At 46.6% G+C, this 18,155-nt stretch overlaps 2 protein-coding genes across 2 annotated transcripts in view; both read left to right on the forward strand.

Annotated features, from left to right (window-relative positions):
- The window catches only part of ush1c (Usher syndrome 1C), a 45,460-nt gene that overhangs the window by 24,084 nt on the left and 3,221 nt on the right, over nucleotides 1–18,155 (forward strand). The window contains exons 13-21 of the mRNA XM_035396038.1: nucleotides 1,954–2,096; nucleotides 3,370–3,435; nucleotides 3,894–4,036; nucleotides 4,728–4,816; nucleotides 15,549–15,590; nucleotides 16,001–16,054; nucleotides 16,254–16,353; nucleotides 17,228–17,337; nucleotides 17,858–17,913. Coding sequence (XP_035251929.1) covers nucleotides 1,954–2,096; nucleotides 3,370–3,435; nucleotides 3,894–4,036; nucleotides 4,728–4,816; nucleotides 15,549–15,590; nucleotides 16,001–16,054; nucleotides 16,254–16,353; nucleotides 17,228–17,337; nucleotides 17,858–17,913 — 803 coding nt within the window. The remainder of the gene's footprint in view (nucleotides 1–1,953; nucleotides 2,097–3,369; nucleotides 3,436–3,893; nucleotides 4,037–4,727; nucleotides 4,817–15,548; nucleotides 15,591–16,000; nucleotides 16,055–16,253; nucleotides 16,354–17,227; nucleotides 17,338–17,857; nucleotides 17,914–18,155) is intronic.
- Nucleotides 6,013–8,158, forward strand: LOC118215347 (harmonin-like). The gene is made up of 2 exons (XM_035396041.1): nucleotides 6,013–6,738; nucleotides 7,817–8,158. The coding sequence occupies exons 1-2, from the start codon at nucleotides 6,652–6,654 to the stop codon at nucleotides 8,015–8,017; spliced, it is 288 nt and encodes a 95-aa protein (XP_035251932.1). The 5' UTR covers nucleotides 6,013–6,651; the 3' UTR covers nucleotides 8,018–8,158.

Genomic DNA, 18,155 nt, shown 5'->3' on the forward strand with positions numbered 1-18,155 from the left:
GGTTAGGGTTAGGGTTAGGAAAACGGTAAGTCTGAGGGTTGAAGCAAGTTTACGGTTGTGTTCAGCAGCTTGAAGAAAGGTTAGAACATGGGTTTGTTAATGATTTTGAATGAACCAAAAAATTTCTCTCGTAGCATGTGTACCTATGACCATACATAATGTGTAATAAATATTTTTTTATGGAAAACATTTTTGTTTTTTAAATGACCTCCAACATATTATTTTGCATTCGTTTTATTGTATTCATTATATTTACCTCATTTTCCATCCATTTTAAATGCGCTTTCTGATGTTTTCAAAGGTACCAATAGTGAAAGTGAAGAAGCTAATGCTAGTGCGATAGTAAAGAAGCTAATGCTAGTGCGTTAGTAAAGAAGCTAATTCTAGTGCGTTAGTAAAGATGCTAATGCTAGTGCGAGAGTAAAGAAGCTAATGCTAGTGCGATAGTAAAGAAGCTAATTCTAGTGCGTTAGTAAAGATGCTAATGCTAGTGCGTTAGTAAAGAAGCTAATGCTAGTGCGATAGTAAAGAAGCTAATTCTAGTGCGTTAGTAAAGATGCTAATGCTAGTGTGAGAGTAAAGAAGCTAATGCTAGTGCGATAGTAAAGAAGCTGATTCTAGTGCGTTAGTAAAGATGCTAATGCTAGTGCGTTAGTAAAGAAGCTAATGCTAGTGCGATAGTAAAGAAATTAATGCTAGTGCGTTAGTAACTAAGCTAATGCTAGTGCGTTAGTAAAGAAACTAATTCTAGTGCGATAGTAAAGAAGCTAATGCTAGTGTGTTAGTAAAGAAGTTAATGCTAGTGCGTTAGTAAAGAAACTAATTCTAGTGCGTTAGTAAAGATGCTAATGCTAGTGCAATAGTAAAGAAGCTAATGCTAGTGCGTTAGTGAAGAAGCTAATGCTAGTGCGTTAGTAAAGAAGCTAATGCTAGTGCGATAGTAAAGAAGCTAATGCTAGTGCGTTAGTAAAGAAACTAATGCTAGTGCGAGAGTAAAGAAGTTAATGCTAGTGCAATAGTAAAGAAGCTAATGCTAGTGCGTTAGTAAAGAAGTTAATGCTAGTGCAATAGTTAAGAAGCTAATGCTAGTGCGATAGTAAAAAAACTAATGCTAGTGCGATAGTAAAAAAAACTAATGCTAGTGCGATAGTAAAAAAACTAATGCTAGTGCGTTGGTAAAGAAACTAATGCTAGTGCGTTAGTAAAGAAACTAATGCTAGTGCAATAGTTAAGAAGCTAATGCTAGTGCGATAGTAAAAAACTAATGCTAATGCGTTAGTAAAGAAGCTAATGCTAGTGCGATAGTAAAGAAGCTAATGCTAGTGCGATAGTAAAGAAGCTAATGCTAGTGCGATAGTAAAGAAGCTAATGCTAATGCGTTAGTAAAGAAGCTAATGCTAGTGCGATAGTAAAGAAGCATTCGTTTTATTGTATTCATTATATTTACCTCATTTTCCATCCATTTTAAATGCGCTTTCTGATGTTTTCAAAGGTACCAATAGTGAAAGTGAAGAAGCTAATGCTAGTGCGATAGTAAAGAAGCTAATGCTAGTGCGATAGTAAAGAAGCTAATGCTAGTGCGATAGTAAAGAAGCTAATGCTAATGTGTTAGTAAAGAAGCTAATGCTAGTGCGATAGTAAAGAAACGAATGCTAGTGCGTTAGTAAAGAAGCTAATGCTAGTGCGTTAGTAAAGAAGCTAATGCTAGTGCGATAGTTAAGAAGCTAATGCTAGTGCGTTAGTAAAGAAACTAATTCTAGTGCGTTAGTAAAGAAGTTAATGCTAGTGCGTTAGTAAAGAAGCTAATGCTAGTGCGTTAGTAAAGAAACTAATGCTAGTGCGATAGTAAAGAAGCTAATGCTAGTGCAGGTGAGTGGTTGTCAGGACTGGTGAGCGGGTGCTGGGGCGTGGCGTGGGGGCAGTCTGACTCCTCTATCTGGGCCCCCCCCCCAGGGCAGGGAGCTGTTCATGACGGACGAGGAGCGCCTGGCCGTGGAGGCGAGGCGGGAGCTGGACAGGCAGGAGCTGATGCACCAGAAGAGGGTGGCGCTGGAGACCAACAAGATCCACAAAGAGCAGCAGGAGTTGGAGCGACAGTGAGTGTCCCAGCATGCACCACTGCACGAGAGGGAGGGAGGTAGAGGGGGAAGAGGGAGAGTCAGAGTGTGTGTGTGTGTCAGAGAGAGAGTGTGTGTGTGTGTATGTATGAGAGAGAGTGAGAGAAACGACAGACAATTGAGAGGGTAAGAGGGAGTCCGAGATACTTGACTTTGAGGTAACAAATATCTTTGAAAATAATTAAACAGAGATTGAAATGAAAGACAAGAAGGTTACCTTTATCTGTCCACACTCTGCACAGCATATCGAGGAACAGACCGGCAGACAGACAGACACACAGTAATGACAGGATTGTTGAAGATGAACAGACAGACAGAGAGACAGACAGACAGGCACAGTCCGACAAACAGACAGACAGACAGACAGACAGGCAGTAACGACATGATTGCAGAACACATCTTTTGGTACTACAGATGAGCAGAAGACGATGGTGTCCATGGCGACCTTCTGAAATGTAAATTCAACCGAGACAGGCTTTGTTGATGCTCGTCACGCAAGGAGCCCGGTCGCCAAATCTGGCTTTGTTACCGGAGCTCGATTACAGGAGCAAACATTTTAAGAGCTTTCCAGGGACTGTGAGTAAAGCTCGGGGCCATTATGGCAAAGGGCATTCATCCTTAATGGCCTTAGATGACACACTGCAGCATATGCTGTTTGTATTTATTGACCTTCAGTTTGCTGGTTTTCCAATAAAATCCCGTCGTACAGTCGCGTCCAAGGCCCTGCTCGCTGCCGTCAGCCATCTGCTGGGAGAATCTGTCACTGAGTTTCCTGCCCAGCATCATATTAAAAACTCCTCTGGGGACCTGGCTGGAAAAAAAGGATTAACAATGATTTTTTGACATAATACGCGTGTCTTGGATGAAAACACTTCCAAAAATATTATTTTACTTTTATTCTAGATGTCACTTGTAGTGCAGGTTTCAGCATAGTGGCGTATATGTTTCTTGAGAGTAAGACCGGAAACTCATATCCCCTACAGTGGACAAAAAATGAATTGATGGGTTTTAGGTGGATATGTGAGTGGAAATCTGTGATTGGAGTGAGTGAGTGAGTGAGTAAGTGAGAAAGAAAGAGAGAGAGAGCTGCATGCAGTATCTCTGAGTAATGTACAGACCGCAGTCAGACCTGCTGATGGCTGTTTGTCTGTCCTCGCGCTACCCGCTAACCGCGCTAACCCGCTAACTGCGCTAACCCGCCAACTGCGCTAACTGAAGCGAACGCTTCTCTCTCTCTCGCGCACGCACGCAGGAGGAAGATGGAGATTTCTCAGAAGACGGTGGAGGAGGAGGAGCGGTACCGGAGGGAGATGGAGAAGTACGTTGCGTTTCCGCCGAGCCCGTTCTCCCGGTCGTTTTAATCGGCCTTCCTAAAAGCTTGTGCGTTAGCGCGGGTCACGCACCTGCTTCGTCTGCAGAAAGAAAAAAGCAGTGCGCAAGCAGGTGTGCTTCCTTGAATCTTTTTCAGACTTTAAAACGAGAAGCGATAGGTAGAGTCACAGGGGTATGGAGGAGATCTCACTTCATCCTTGCCTTACTGTATTCACCTGTGAGAGGACTAGCCCAATGCTATGGCCTTACCCAATCGTATTCACATAGAGCTAACCCAACACTACAACGTTGCCGTACTGTATTCACATAGAGCTGGCCCAATGCTACATCCATAGCTTACCATAGCAGTGTGTCTGAACGGTTCCTGTGTTTGTGTGATGTAATGACTGCATTGTGTCTGATTGGTTCCTGTGTTTGTGTGATGTAATGATGTGATGTTTGTAGGATCGAGGCTGCGGAGCGGAAACACAATCGGGAGTGGGAGGAGGACTGGGGGGCCAGAGAATCGCCCAGGAGCCCCTCCCCCATGCCAGCTCCTTCCAAAGCGGACAGCCCACCCCCTTCGCCCCCGAAATCCAAGAGCTCAGGTAACAGAATTCTCCCTTCACCCCAAAAATTTGGTAACACAGAAACCCCAGAAAACTGAAAGATTGGGCTATGGCTGACAGCCTGTGCTTGTGCAAGATCTTTATAATGCTTTCTGTGTCAGTCAGACCATGTGAGCCCCTAACACGTCATCTCTTTAACACCAAGGCCTGGGCAGCATCTCTCCTTCTGTACTGATTCAGAACTAAGCGCAGTTGTTTTCGAGCGTTTCTTCGAGTGCTTTTGCAAGTGTTTATTTCAGAAGCACAGTTTTGTGAGTCCAGCTGTTACAATTTGTGTCTGTGAGCGGAAATTTAAAAAAAAACTGTTGCAAAACCACTTCAAAGGAAAAGAAAGGAGTCACGGGGCAGCCTTGGCTGAATGCAGGCCTGTACGGCTGCCCTGGGGTCTGGTCCTTCATGGTGATGTTGTGCTTCCTTGGAAGAGGCCCTTTAGGGGAAGAGTCCTCTCCGTGGTCTCACGGCATGGCTAACGGCGTCTGTTCGTCTCCTTTCCGTGTCCTCTCCGTGTGCTGTATGTGTGCTCTGCGTGTGCTGTATGTGTGCTCTGCGTGTGCTGTCCATGTGCTCTGTGTGTGCTGTCCGTGTGCTCTATCTGTGCTCTGCGTGTGCTCTGCGTGTGCTCTGCGTGTGCTCTCTGTGCTGTTCGCGTGGCATGTCACGTCTTCTACAGACAACGCAGGGCCCGCCTGGCAGTCAGGGATCGATGAGGAAGAGGAAGATGAAGACGAAGATGATGAAGATGATGAAGGGAAAGGGAAAGTGAGTGAGTCCGCTCTGCCCGGAGCGGCAGGGCCCAGGTTTAGCTTTATTCTGACAACCGAAGACTCTTCCCACCTCTTATTTCCATCAATCCATCAGTCGCCAGAACATCAGAACATAAGAATACACACTGATGAAAACAGGCCATTCAGCTCATCTAGAACATAAAAACATAAGAATACACACTGATGAGCACCAGCCGTTCAGCCCATCTAGGCCCATTATTTACTTACAGACTGAAGAGTGTCCAGCAGTGTGTCGAGCCTGGTCTTCAACACTGCAAACGTCTCTGCCTCTACTGCATGACACTGCAAACGTCTCTACCTCTACTACATGACACTGCAAACGCCTCTACCTCTACTACATGACACTGCAAACGTCTCTACCTCTACTACATGACACTGCAAACGTCTACCTCTACTACATGACACTGCAAACTGTTCCACACATTGACAACTCTGTAGAAAATGCCCCCTGATGTCCGAGCACAATATTTAGTGCCCTCTTGCCAAGCCTGAGGATTAAGAATCTTAAGTTACTTAATTAAGTGACTTAATTATTTCCTTGTAGCGTTTACCTTTTGTACCATGGGCCAATTGAATTGCCCTCTTCGTTTTCTAAAATTATTTTTGTTTCATACCTTCTACAAAGATGTGGCCATACTGGGCTTCCCAATGGCAATTTTTTTAGGCGGAATAGAAAAACTAATATACAGTAAAAAATGGTTTTTGAAAAAGAGTGAAATCCCCTCAAGGGGAACAAGCGGAATTCCTATAAAATACTGAAAAGCAGAAAAGAACAGCTTGCTTAATACAGTCGTATTGGTGAGAAAGCTTTTGTTCTGACAGAAATATGGTTTTAAATTTCATCCAGTACTACAACTCCTCGTCTTCTCACTCACCTCCCGTGTGGTTTGCTGTGTGTCTCATTTTATGCTTTCAATTTCAGTTTTTTTTTGTTGTTTTTTTCCTGTTTTGTTTATTCACACAGACATTTTCTGTTGGGCGGGTAGGCCAGAATCACACCCCGGGTTTGTTTCCGTCCCTTCCGTAGCCTGGTGTTTCGGCTGCACAGTGACTCAGTGATTTACTGTGTTTCTCTAGCGTTTGGCTGGTTTTACCGATATGAGGGGAAACTGCCTACACTGAGAAAGGTACAGAGTGTGCGATACAGAGTGTGCGGTACAGAGTGTGCGGTACAAAGTGTGCGGTCTGTTTGCGAGTATGCTGTGATGCCGTGTTTATTATTATTTTTAACAAACTTTTTTATGCCCTTGTCTGTGTTTATCTCTAGAAAACTTTTTTAAAAATAACTCTCTATCAGACTCTATCCGGAGCTAACCTTGAAAAACCCTCAGGCGCTGCTCTCCCTTTCCTGAAACAAGCTTTAAAAACCCCTCGGTCAGACTCTCTTTTCTGAAGCAAACTTCCTCAGTGACACTCTTTGTTCAGTTTCTGAGCTGTGGACTCAGACTTGGATTCACGAAACATTTTCCCCTTAAATTTAACATAATAAAATTACATGCAGTTTTTCTTCCCAAACGCAACTTGCCAAAGAACTGTGAAACTGTCTGTGTTTTGGAAGAAATATAATTACAGAAATTTTGGAAAAATGTTGACTGAATCTAGATGAGTGGCTCGAATCGTGTTGCCGTGACGTGTTATGCACGTACTGACTTTTTGGAGTGAAAATGCACGCAGTTTTAAAAAAAGGGGGTGTGGGATGGGTACCTCCTTAACGCGCTGTGGACCAATCAGAAAGGGAAAGGGAAGAAGCAGAAGAAGAAGCTGTCCAAGACGGACACGCTGCAGGAGCAGAGGAAGAATAAGAAAGAGATGGAGTTTGAGCTGAAGCTGGCCAGGGAGAAGGAGGAGATGCACGAGCGGGAGAAACAGCTGAAGATCAACAGGCTGGTGCAGGAGGTACGTGCGGTTCGGCCATGTTTGTCCTCAGAGGTGCAGTGCCCGTCTGGCCTGTCCCGTGCACTAGAGCAGGTTCTGGAAAAGGTCGTGAAAATTTCCGTGAGGTCATTACATTATAGACATTACAATACATTACGGGTATTTAGCAGACGCTCTTATCCAGCGTTTACATTGCATCTGTTTAAAGGGCTGGATTTAATACTGAAGCAATATGTATATACTGAAGTATATGGCACAAGGGCACAACGATAGTGTCTTACCCGGGAATTGAACCTGTGACCTCTGGTTTCAAGACCAGTTCCTTACCCATTATACTGCACTACTGCCCCTTGTGGGCCTTGTGACTGTCTGTTTCAGTGGCCGTGAATCATCCGTTTCACCTAAATTAGGATCTTAATAAGTGGTATGAAGGTATAAAAATCTGTGCAAGTGAGGGCTTGATGGTGGTACGTTGCTATGGAAACATCGCCTCTGGCTGGGGTGAAAAGTGTAAATTGTATCGTTCACACCGTTACCCTACAGAGACGGTCCCACCTCCAGACGAAAAAGTGTTTTAAGATGAGAGTAGAAAAATGATAATTTATTTGGACACATTGCAAAGTGTTTTAGTACAAAAAATAATTAAGTGGGGGGGAAAAAACCAAATGCTTCAATGCAGAATTACTCACTTATTATTGCTCAATTACTCTCTTAATTTTCTTTTGGAAAATATGCAAAGCACCAAAGCTGTTTCTTCTTGTATCCTGCAGTAATGATTTCCCATATTTAAAATGTAATAGCTTTTAACATCTTATCCACCCCCCCCCCCCCCTTAATAATATCATCCGCCACCCCTTCACCAGTAAATATATCCCTTTACGTCGAACCCGCACTTGGACTGTTTGAATCTGGTCACCTGTGTTGGCCGCGTCTCCCAATGGCATCGGCTCGATTGAGCTGAGCTGAGCTGATCTGGGCCTGGCTGGGCTGGGCTGGGCTGAGCTGAGCTGGTCTGGTCTGGGCCTGGCTGGGCTGGGCATGACCGGGCTGGGCGTGGCCGGGTGCGTGCGTGATGTCAGCAGCAGGTCATGTGACCCAGGTTTCAGAGACTGAGCGGGAGGACCTGGAGGAGTCGGAGAAGGTGCAGCACTGGGTTGAGCGCCTGTGTCAGACGCGTCTGGAGCAGATCTCCTGCGTGGACAACGACACTCCCGAGGTACCCGCGGGCCCCCCCCCCTCGCTCTTAAAGGGGCCCCGCTGTCCTCTGCCCCTCTCTGGACCCCCTGTGTGTGCTGTGTGACGGCCCAAACCCCTTTTAAGAAAGGCCCAGAGAGTGGCTTCCATCAGAATGTAGCTCACATTAGCAAGTGATGTACTGTACAAAAAAGTAGCAGCAGCGATGCTTCAGTCCAGCTGTTGTCTGTTGTTGGAATAGACTGGTGCTCAGTGGCCAGGATAATCATTACATTACATTACATTATAGGCATTTAGCAGACGCTCTTATCCAGAGCGACTTACACAACTTTTTACATAGCACTTTACATTGTATCCATTTATACAGCTGGATATATACTGAAGCAACGCAGGTTAAGTACCTTGCTCAAGGGTACAACGGCAGTGTCCTTACCCGGGATTCGAACCTGCGACCTTTCGGTTACGAGCGCAGTTCCTTACCCACTGTGCCACACTCCGTCCCATATACGAATATAATCATATACGAATGGCTAATTACCTGGGTATTTACCTGGTTTGTGTTAGCAAATGATGTGTTAGCATGTAACTGGTAATGTTGTGGGTAGGCTGTTGGGAAGGAGGGATATTGTGTGCGGTGTTTTTCACACACACCTCTACTGGAGTGTGTATGTGGAGCCAGCTTCCTGCGTGTAGAAGGGTCGATACTGCAGAGTCACACATACTCCGCTAATTGTTCTGTGCTAAAGTTCTGTCCTCAAACTGCGGTCGCAGAATCCCTCCAGTTTTATGCTTGAAATCATTACGGCGCATGGCCAAGTACAATACTGTGGCTTTGTGTGTTCTGTACTGTAAAAGAGCTTCAGAACTTCCTGTTACCAACCGGAACTACGTCCTGTGGTTAAGAGGCTCATAAGATAATGCAGGAGTTGTGTATCTGGTGAGGTGGAAGGATCTTTGTGTGAAGTGAGCTGGTTTGGTTTCGGGAGTAGGGGGGGGGGGGGGGTGTGTTTGTTTTGAGGGGGGGGGGTGTTTGGTCTGGGGGCCGTTGTCCCTGTCTGATGACGTGTCCCTTTAGATTGGGCCGGCGAGAGCGCCCCCTTCTGGCCCCCCGGTGCGCCGATTCCCCGGGGGCCTGCAGCTGGCCACCACCGACCTGGACGACATCAACCTGGACGACGTGGACCCCAGCCTGAGGCAACCCAAAAGACTGGCCCCCACCCCTCCCACGGGCCGGCCCAACCAGCCACCGCCCCCCCTGCCCCCGCCTCCTCCGTCCCCTCGCCTGACCCACCATACCCCCTCCCACCACTCCACCTCCCACCATACCCCCTCTCACCACCCCCCCTCTCACCACTCCCCCTCTCACCACCCCCCCTCCCACCATACCCCCTCCCACCACTCCCCCTCTCACCATACCCCCTCTCACCACTCCCCCTCCCACTTCCCCCCCTCTCACCACCCCCCCTCCCCTCGACACTCCCCGCCCCTTCCCAGAATGCACCTCGTCTCGAACGCACGGGGGAGAGGCCCGCCTCCTCCCCCCTCCCCTTCCCCCTCCTCTCGTCCCGGCCCCGCCCAGTCTTCCTGGTCCTCGCCCACCCCACACCATCCCCCGCCCCCTCCTCCACCTCCACCCCCGCCCCCACCGCCGCCACCTCCACCCCCTCCCCCTCCCGCCCAGCACGCGGGCTCCAGACACCCTGAAAATGGGTTTGGGACTGTCGGCTACCGTCACCCCCACAGCTCGGGGCACCACGGTAACCAGTGGGACCACAATAACTACAAAATGAGAGGGGGCGGTACCATGAGAGGGGGTTACCATGGCGTCAGTTCCAACGAGCAGTCCTACCCCCCCAGCCCCAAGGTAGATGATTATGACATCACGATTATGCCATGATTATGGATTCATTCATGAACACCACGACAGAATCAAAAGTGTCCAAAAAAACTGTCAAAATGTCTGCTTAACAGAGATTCCTTATCCAGAGCAACTGAAACGGCTTCTAGTATTGCACATTCTCCATTTATAAACATTGATATTTTACTGTTAACCAATTCAGCTAATGTTCCTTTGCTCTTGGGTACAATATACAAACCCAACCTGGGATTTGAACCTACAGCCTCTTTGTGAGAGCATTTCCCTAAACATTACACCCCACAACTGCAATGAATGAATACGATCATGGTATGGACTGAGTTTGCAGTGCAAGTTTGCATGTTTTAAAAAAAAAAACTTATAATGTCTGCTGTGGCTTCGGTAGCTCTTCGGTGATTGGTCGTTTTTTGTGTGTTGTTGTAACAATGTGTAGCAAGGCTCTGAATTCAGCATTATATGGGCATGGTTTGCAGGCCGACTGGTTGTGTTGATGCATGCACGGTGCACACTTTCTCTATCTCAGTTTGTTTTGATGAGCTGGTGCGCTCTGGGTCACCGGGGGAATGCTGTTCTCTGCGGTGGGGTGAACGCCTGAGGGTGTTGTCTGAAGTAACGGTGGCTGGTGAAGGGGTTTGATTCGCTTTCGTTGTGGTTCAGGTCATGAGAAACACATCTCACCTCAGCAGGATATCAGCTTCCACCAACTCCCTGGTACGTGGCTGTGTGCTGTGTAACAGTGGGGGGGGGGGGGTTGGGGCGGGCTGGGGGGGTTGCGATTGGGGGGGGGAGTGTATTTGCTCGCGTGTCTGTAATTGATGGGGGGTGGGTTTGCTCGCGTGTCTGTAATTGATGGGGGGGGGGGTGGGTTTGCTCGCGTGTCTGTAACTGATGCGGGGGGGGGGTGGGTTTGCGCATGTGTCTGTAATTGATGGGGGGTGGGTTTGCTCGTGTGTCTGTAATTGATGGGGGTTGAAAAGATGAATCATCCATACAGAAACCTGTTTTCGAAGAAAAGGGCAGTTCTGTTTTAATTATTACCTGCTACTCCTGTGGCAATATCTGTGATGAATGTGCAGTTATGAGAATAGTTTATGCGTTCTGTGGGAAAGTGTTCCCCTGGGTGAAAATGCCTTTGCAGAAAGTTTGCTGACTCTGCGCATATTAAGTCCTTGCTCAGTTGAGTGTTTTGGGGGGGGGGGGGGGGGGTTGTGTGTGGACTTTTTCCCCCTCTGATCTGGGTCTGGTGCATTTTCATGTCGAATTTTTTTTTTTTTTTTTTTTAAACGGGGTGCAGCAAATGGCACCCAGTCCTCCAAACCAGCGGAGGCAGGTGTCCCCCATCATGTCCAAACCCATCATGCTGCCCCCCTCACAAGCATCCCACAGACCCACCCTGCGCTCCGAGGCACTGGTGAGTGTGTGTGTGTGTGTGTGTGTGTGTGTGTGTGTGTGAACTTGTAATACTATCTTTGTGGAGACCAAATGTCCCCACAAGGATAGAAAGATGAGGATAATTATGGTTTGTGGGGAGCTTTTGCTGGTCCCCACAAGTTCAATAGGCTGTTTTAGGGTTAGGACTTAGGGTTTGGGTTAGGGTTACAATTAGGTTAAGGTTAGGGTTAAGGTTAGGCATGTAGTGGTTGGGGTTAGGGTTAGAGGTTACGGAATGAATGTAGTCAATGGGAAGTCCCCACAAGGACAGCAGTACGGGACTGTGTGCGTGTGTGCGTGTGTGCGTGTGTGCGTTTGTGCGTGTGCGTGTGCGTGTGTGTGGTACCCTCACTTTAGAATGGGGGACACAGTGTAAGCAGAGAGCTCCTGTTTTGGGTTTTAATATGTTACATTTTCTAGCGTGTAGTTTAGGGAAAACTGAAAGTTTTTATTCTGAGGTAAAAACTTATTTAATCATTTCTCACAGCCATGTGATAGAAGTTGGACACAGGGACAGTTTATCTTTGGTTTTGGGCTACAGTCCACGCTGAATTCTTCGAGGAAAAGCCAGCAATAATATGAATGGCCTTGGGGTGTGGGTGAAATATTTCTTCCATTGTTAAATAGTTCTCTTTGAGGGAAGGGCTTACATTCAGGACTGATAAGTATGTGGAGCAGAGGATCGGGGGGGGGGGGGGGGGGGGGTGCTGTGGGACTTATTGAATCACTGGAGGAGAAGCGCTTCACTGAGGGGTTTTTAATGAATGACCTGTCACAATGAGTTCATATTGCCACCCACCCCCCCCCATCCCCCCACCCCTCACATCCCAGTCCCTTTCAAAAACTCCATCTGCTCCATCTCCATCTGAGGAACCTGAAAGATCTGTCTGTATAACATCGTATTAATCGGATGAACCACATGAGTGTGAGCCCAAGTCATTCTGGGTAATTCTGGGAGCCAGATTCCTCAGAGAGGAAGCAGCCAATCACAGGGTCCAGCAGGCGTTCGAGCGGACGTCTGTCATACCTGATCCTCGTACTGATGCCAGTGAGTCCCCCTGCGGTGCACAATCTGGTCTGAGTCCTGCTTCCTGATCCAGTGGTCGTGCTTAGCATTCAGCTCAGGAAGCAGAGCTGTGAAGGTTGAGTAATGGGGTCCAGCACAGAGGTTCAGGGCCCCATGTTGCTTTCAGTAAATGCATCAGAAATCAGAGCTGGGTGGGGTCCAGGCAGAGCGGTAATTACATTTAGCTCGTCAGCCCGATATGGAAGGGAGCAGGGCCGACGCTGAAGACGGTGTCCTTGTGAGTCCGCCGGGCCTGACGGTATTAGCACAGAATATAGTCAAGGTCATGTGACTCGCGCTGCATCGTGAGTGTGCCGGCTGCGCTCTTATTTTGAAAGGATGCGTTTTTTTTTTTCTCACGTCGGCTGTCGTTTCGTTCTGTGTTGCAGCCGCCGGAGATGCTGAAGAGGATGGTGGTTTATAACACGTCCTTTAGGTCCCACAAAAAACAAGTAGGCTGGTGCATTTCCATCCCCCCCCCCCCCCCCCCCCCCCCCCCCCCCCCCCCCGAGTGAAATATCTACTTCCTGTTTCTGTTCAAAATTTGCGCTTTTAACAGCCGATGAGCTGTGTATTGCACATCTGTAGCAAATGTTTGATGTGTCTCTCAGATTTGGGGTCAATTGCATTTCTTTTAATTCATTTTTTGTGTTAAAGGTAAGATATTTTATATATTTATAGGAGTTTTTGAGGACCTGATGTTTTACAATGGGGCATTCAGGGTTCATGGTCTAAAGCAAAAAAAAAAAATAGAAGTAACTACAAAGCAGCTAGTATAACATCAAAGCCTGTAGAGGTAAAGACATTATGCCCTGAGAGGTAGTATTAAAGAAAAAAATAGCTTTTAATCTCAGCTTCAGTTAGAGCCATTTTCTGTGAGACCTTGAGGAAAAGAAGTACCAGTACTGTTATTTATATTTATATATATCTGAAATAATAAATAAATCTGTTCATATATATAGCCTCTGGAAACATAACATTGCTGTCCAAGCTGCTTTGGATTTATTTGAGGTGCATTTTCTCGCTTTAGACCTGAAACCCCCAGTTGCTCCCATAGCAGCCCTTACACGGGTGGCTGGTCACAGGACAGCTCTGTAATGATCTCAAATGCCCTTCTTTGCTGGTAGAAACTGTTTGAGCCAATCACATGCACCTAAAACTGAAATTATATTTTTAATATTCCGCCAAGGGAGATGTCCCTTGTAGATGGAATTGACCCCCCCCCCGGCCTGGTGTGTTTTGCCGTGTGTTTCTAAGGGCTTTCACTCGAGAGGGGGCTCTAGTGTGTGAAGGATGCCCTGAGTTTTGTGTGCGTGTGAGTGTGTGTGTTCACGTGTGTGTGTGTGTGTGTGTGTGTGTGTGTGTGTGTGTGTGTGTGAATGAATGTGTGTGTGCGTGCGTGCGTGCATGTGTGTGCATGCATGTGTGCATGTGTGAGTGTGCATGTGTGCGCATGCATGCATGCGTGCGTGTGTGCATGTGTGAGTGTGCATGCGTCGCCTTTGCCAGCTTGTAGTGCACATGAGGGCTGCTGTGGTTCGGTGTTGCTGTGGTGTGGGTGTGGAACACGATCCCATTCACAGCCGCGAGTCCCAGAGGAGCAACCAGTAATCTGCCTCCTTAACAGCTCTGCCACCCCAGACATTTATTACACTCATTATACGCTCATCTTCCAGCCCGTGGTTTTAATCCGGCTGTGGAATGAAATGAAATAACCGAAAAGCATTCGGCTGGAGAGCATTTAAACTTCTGCCATTCTGAGTCAACTACCAGGTTAAATTCTCAGCTTAAATTCTCAGAACAGAAGGTGGCCGTGGTCATTGAAAAATGCGTTTAAAATTTCTGGAGGATTCGTTGAGTGCATGAAGTGCCGCGGGTGAGTCTGGGCCCAGTTAGACTCTTCAGACTCCGTTATTGTGCTTTGAATCTGTTCTTCCCAGTGTCGCAGGAAATTGAGCTGGAAATTACAGCACTCAACCCCTGATTGGATGTGGGACTTTGATTACTTGGTAGCAGAACTGACTAGCGAGTTCATCGTGACTCATTAGCTCGTTTTCATTCTTCAGCATCTTTGAGAAGCCGTGAGCGAAAGGCTTATGTATAATGAATGCCTCGATGAAACTGTGCAGTGTTTCATAAGGACTTGCAGGGCTATACCCGAGGGCAGTACTGCTTGGATTGTCTACGCAAAATGAGCTGAGTGGAACACTCTAGAATAACTCACTTGCAAAGCATGATGGGCGATCAGATTTCAGTGATCTTTTTTCTTTTCTTTTTTAAACAAACTCAATATGTTAATTTAACCTTGAGAAACAACATGGGAGGACAAAGAGGTGATAAAAAAATGTGGCCTTTCACGCCTGTATAAACACACCTACTCAAATCTGTGCATTGCCCATCACACACCTGTCACATACTCACAGCCAGTTTTACTACTACTATTACTATGCTGCTGCTACTACTACTACTGCTACTAATAATAATAATAATAATAATAATAATTTAAAGATCTTCTGATCTTCAAATACTGATCAGGAGATTGCTTGACAACTATAATTTAAATGTCAGTGCTGTTATTTTTTTAAAATTATTTTTGTAAGCGGTCTCTCATCGCATGGAAGACCTCTTGCGATAATACAGGCCTGACATTAAATTATAGCTCTCCGGGTTTCATTTTCAGTAGGACCTCTACTGGAAGGCCCTGCAACCCACTGTGTGCTTTGATTGAATGACCTTTCCCCATCACTGTGGGGATTTCTGCACACTGCGAACGTCCAACACCGCGAAGGCTTTGCTTTCTGAACATTTCCGCCCAGCACACGTTCCATTCATCTATTATTACTCGCGTCTATTTATGTCGGAACGGAATGACCTGGGAGGTGTTAAATCGGTTGTCAGAATAAATCTACGTGTAATCCTCTCATTTTTATTATTTCCCATTGTCTGTGTTAACAAGGAATGTGATTTGCGCGTGCACATTAATGGCTGTTTTGTCTTTTAAAGCAGACCATTGACGTGCACATTACTGTGGTACGTGTGCATTCTGAACCCTGCAGAGACGGAAGCCGTGTCACTGCCGATTTATCTCCGACTGCGTCCAAACGCACAAAACCGCCTGACCTGCGGTTCCATTTTACGTGTTCGTCTAAATCACAGGAGGAAGTTATTACTGTTGTCGGTTTCGATGCGTCTCAAATGTGTTTTTATTTTCGCCCTACATCTAATGTGTTCATCAAATGCTGCAGCTTTTGCTTTCTCTTTCAGGGTTTCCAGAAGTATGTGGAAGACTTTGATCCGTACTCAATGGTAGGCCTGTAATTACCAGACCGTTTATTGGTTAGAGGGAACATTGTTTGTGCCGTTGTGTGTTAAAGTGCTGCCTTAAAATGAAAATAGCTGGCCTGATAGCACAGCTGAATTACAAATCTATTTCCAGTCAAAGATTTCAGGAGAAGATTAATTACACCTCTTAAAAAAAAAAACAAACAAGCTGTACAATTAGTAAAAATGTGTTTCCATAGTAACATATACCATATGCAATCTGTGACTTATCGTGGTCCTGTTTAGGTGCCACATGTTGTGTTAAGCACACATGTGGCTAACATTCTCTGTGAGCACTTCCTTGATTATGTCACTTCCTGGATGTGTGGGTGGAATGCTCCATTGTTCTGCTGTTGCTATGCGGAGGCATTGTCCCTTTGTGATGTCATTAACAGTTCACCCCAGAGCAGATAGCGGGGAGGGACGTTCGGCTGCTGAGAATAAAAAAGGTAACTATTGTCTCTGAACACGCTGCCGTGACAGTGGGGGGTGGAGGGTACCATCTAACCGCAAAGGGAAGTCTTGTAAAACTGCCCCCTGAGAATTGCAGCTGGAAACCGTGATGGACAGATGAAGAAGTTGGAAACGAGGCTGACATGGATAAATGAATCACAAAGTGATGTTTCCTTGTCCTTCCCCCCCACAAAGGATGGACAACTTGACCTTGCGGTGGAGGGGGGCATAGACTCCCCCCTGGGAAAGCTGGTGGTATCAGCCATTTATGAAGGGGGCTCTGCGGACAAGCATGGTGAGTGTGTGCAGCATTAGAAACACACGCACATGCACATACACACGCACGTATACTCTCACACACACACACACACACACACGCTCAGAACTATAAGAAATAGATATGTGAATTAATGGTTCAACTTCATGGTGTCCGATATCCCTTACCACAGTACCCCCCAAATAAATGGAGTTCCATAAACTCTTTGAGTAGTTATTTTAGCTTGATTGAACCCATCCCCCCCCGAAGCACAATCACCAAACACCTCTTAACGACTGCAGCAGTCAGTTCTTTAATCAGTCGCTGATTTATGGTAAATGGTAAATGGACTGCATTTATATAGCGCTTTTATCCAAAGCGCTTTACAATTGATGCCTCTCATTCGCCAGAGCAGTTAGGGGTTAGGTGTCTTGCTCAAGGACACTTCGACACGCCCAGGGCAGGGTTTGAACCGGCAACCCTCCGACTGCCAGACAATCGGTCTTACCTCCTGAGCTAATTTGCCTCGACCCTGGTGCTGGTCATTTGTCAACTCAGATTTTTAAAAAGGAAACTCATATTACAACGGTGAACGTTATAAATGTAGCAGCCATCTGTCTCAGGCAGCTAAAGTAATAACTAATTGTGAGTAGATGAGCAACAACAAGCCATTGTTGCTCTTATTTTCAGTATTATTATTATTATTATTAGTAGTAGTAGTAGTAGTAGTGGTAGTGGTAGCAGAATGGGCTATGTGTGTATGTGACTGAAACAGATGTGTGATGGGTAATGTGCAGGTGTGTGATGGGTAATGTGCAGGTGTGTGATGGGTACTGTGCAGGTTTGTGATGGGTAATGCAGGTGTGTTTAGGGGTGTGAGGGCTGACGCTGCCCGTGTGTACCCCTTCCCCAGGTGGGATAGTGCAGGGGGATGAGGTCATGGCTGTTAATGGGAAGATTCTGACCGATTCCACGCTAGCAGAAGGCCAGAGCTCTCTGGTACGAGCCTGGAACAGTGGAGGGGTAAGACACCATCCTGTCTGTCTGCCTGCTTGTCTCCCTGCCTATCTGTCTGTCTGTCTGTCTGTCTGTCTGTCTGCCTGTCTATCTCTGTCTGTCTGTCTCTGTTTGTCTCTCTGCCTTTCTCTCTCTCTGTCTGTCTGTCTGCTATGGTAGGGTGGGTCTCATGGAAAAATACGGAGCAGATTGAGCAGCTGTCATCATCCTGATCTTTTCAAATGCAATAAGTCCGCCATGTAATAAATCTGTTTTACTCACTTTTCTAAATTTGATAAGTTTGATAAGTGGGCGTGATGTCACAGTCGTGGCTCGTTGTGGTTTTGATGCTGAGCTGATTTACGTGAGGAATTCTGCATCCTACTCCTAATGCATCTCCATCCCTGTGTGTGTCTGTGTGTGTGAATGCGTGTGCGTGTTTGTGTGTGTGCGCGCATGCATGCATGTGTCTGAGCGTGTTTGTGTGTGTGCGCACATGTGTGTGTGTGTATCTGTGTGTGTGTGTGTGTGTGTGTTGTCTCTGCAGGACTGGATTGACCTGGTGATCGCAGTGTCCCCACCAAAGGAGTATGAGGATGAGGTGTACGTACTCTCTCTCTCCCTCTCTCCCACTCCCCCCTTCTCTCTTTCTCTCTCTCAGATTTCTCTCTTCCCTGTTCATCTGCTGTGTGTTTGCACAGATTCATCCTTTTCAACACCCACAGACTCCTACTGGGAACCATGTTTATTTACAGACACCATCTTCATCTGAAACCACAAAAATGACCTAAAAACCTGCATGAGGCAAAATATCATTTGGAGCTCTTTGTATAAACGTGGTGAAA

Source organism: Anguilla anguilla, chromosome 16 (assembly GCF_013347855.1).
Source record: "Anguilla anguilla isolate fAngAng1 chromosome 16, fAngAng1.pri, whole genome shotgun sequence".
Lineage (NCBI taxonomy): Eukaryota > Metazoa > Chordata > Actinopteri > Anguilliformes > Anguillidae > Anguilla > Anguilla anguilla.

Coding starts and splice junctions, on each gene's coding strand:
- LOC118215347 (XM_035396041.1), top strand. CDS start 6,652: ATGGAGTTTGAGCTGAAGCTGGCCAGGGAGAAGGAGGAGATGCACGAG. Junction 6,739..7,816: donor TCAACAGGCTGGTGCAGGAG/GTACGTGCGGTT, acceptor CATGTGACCCAG/GTTTCAGAGACTGAGCGGGA.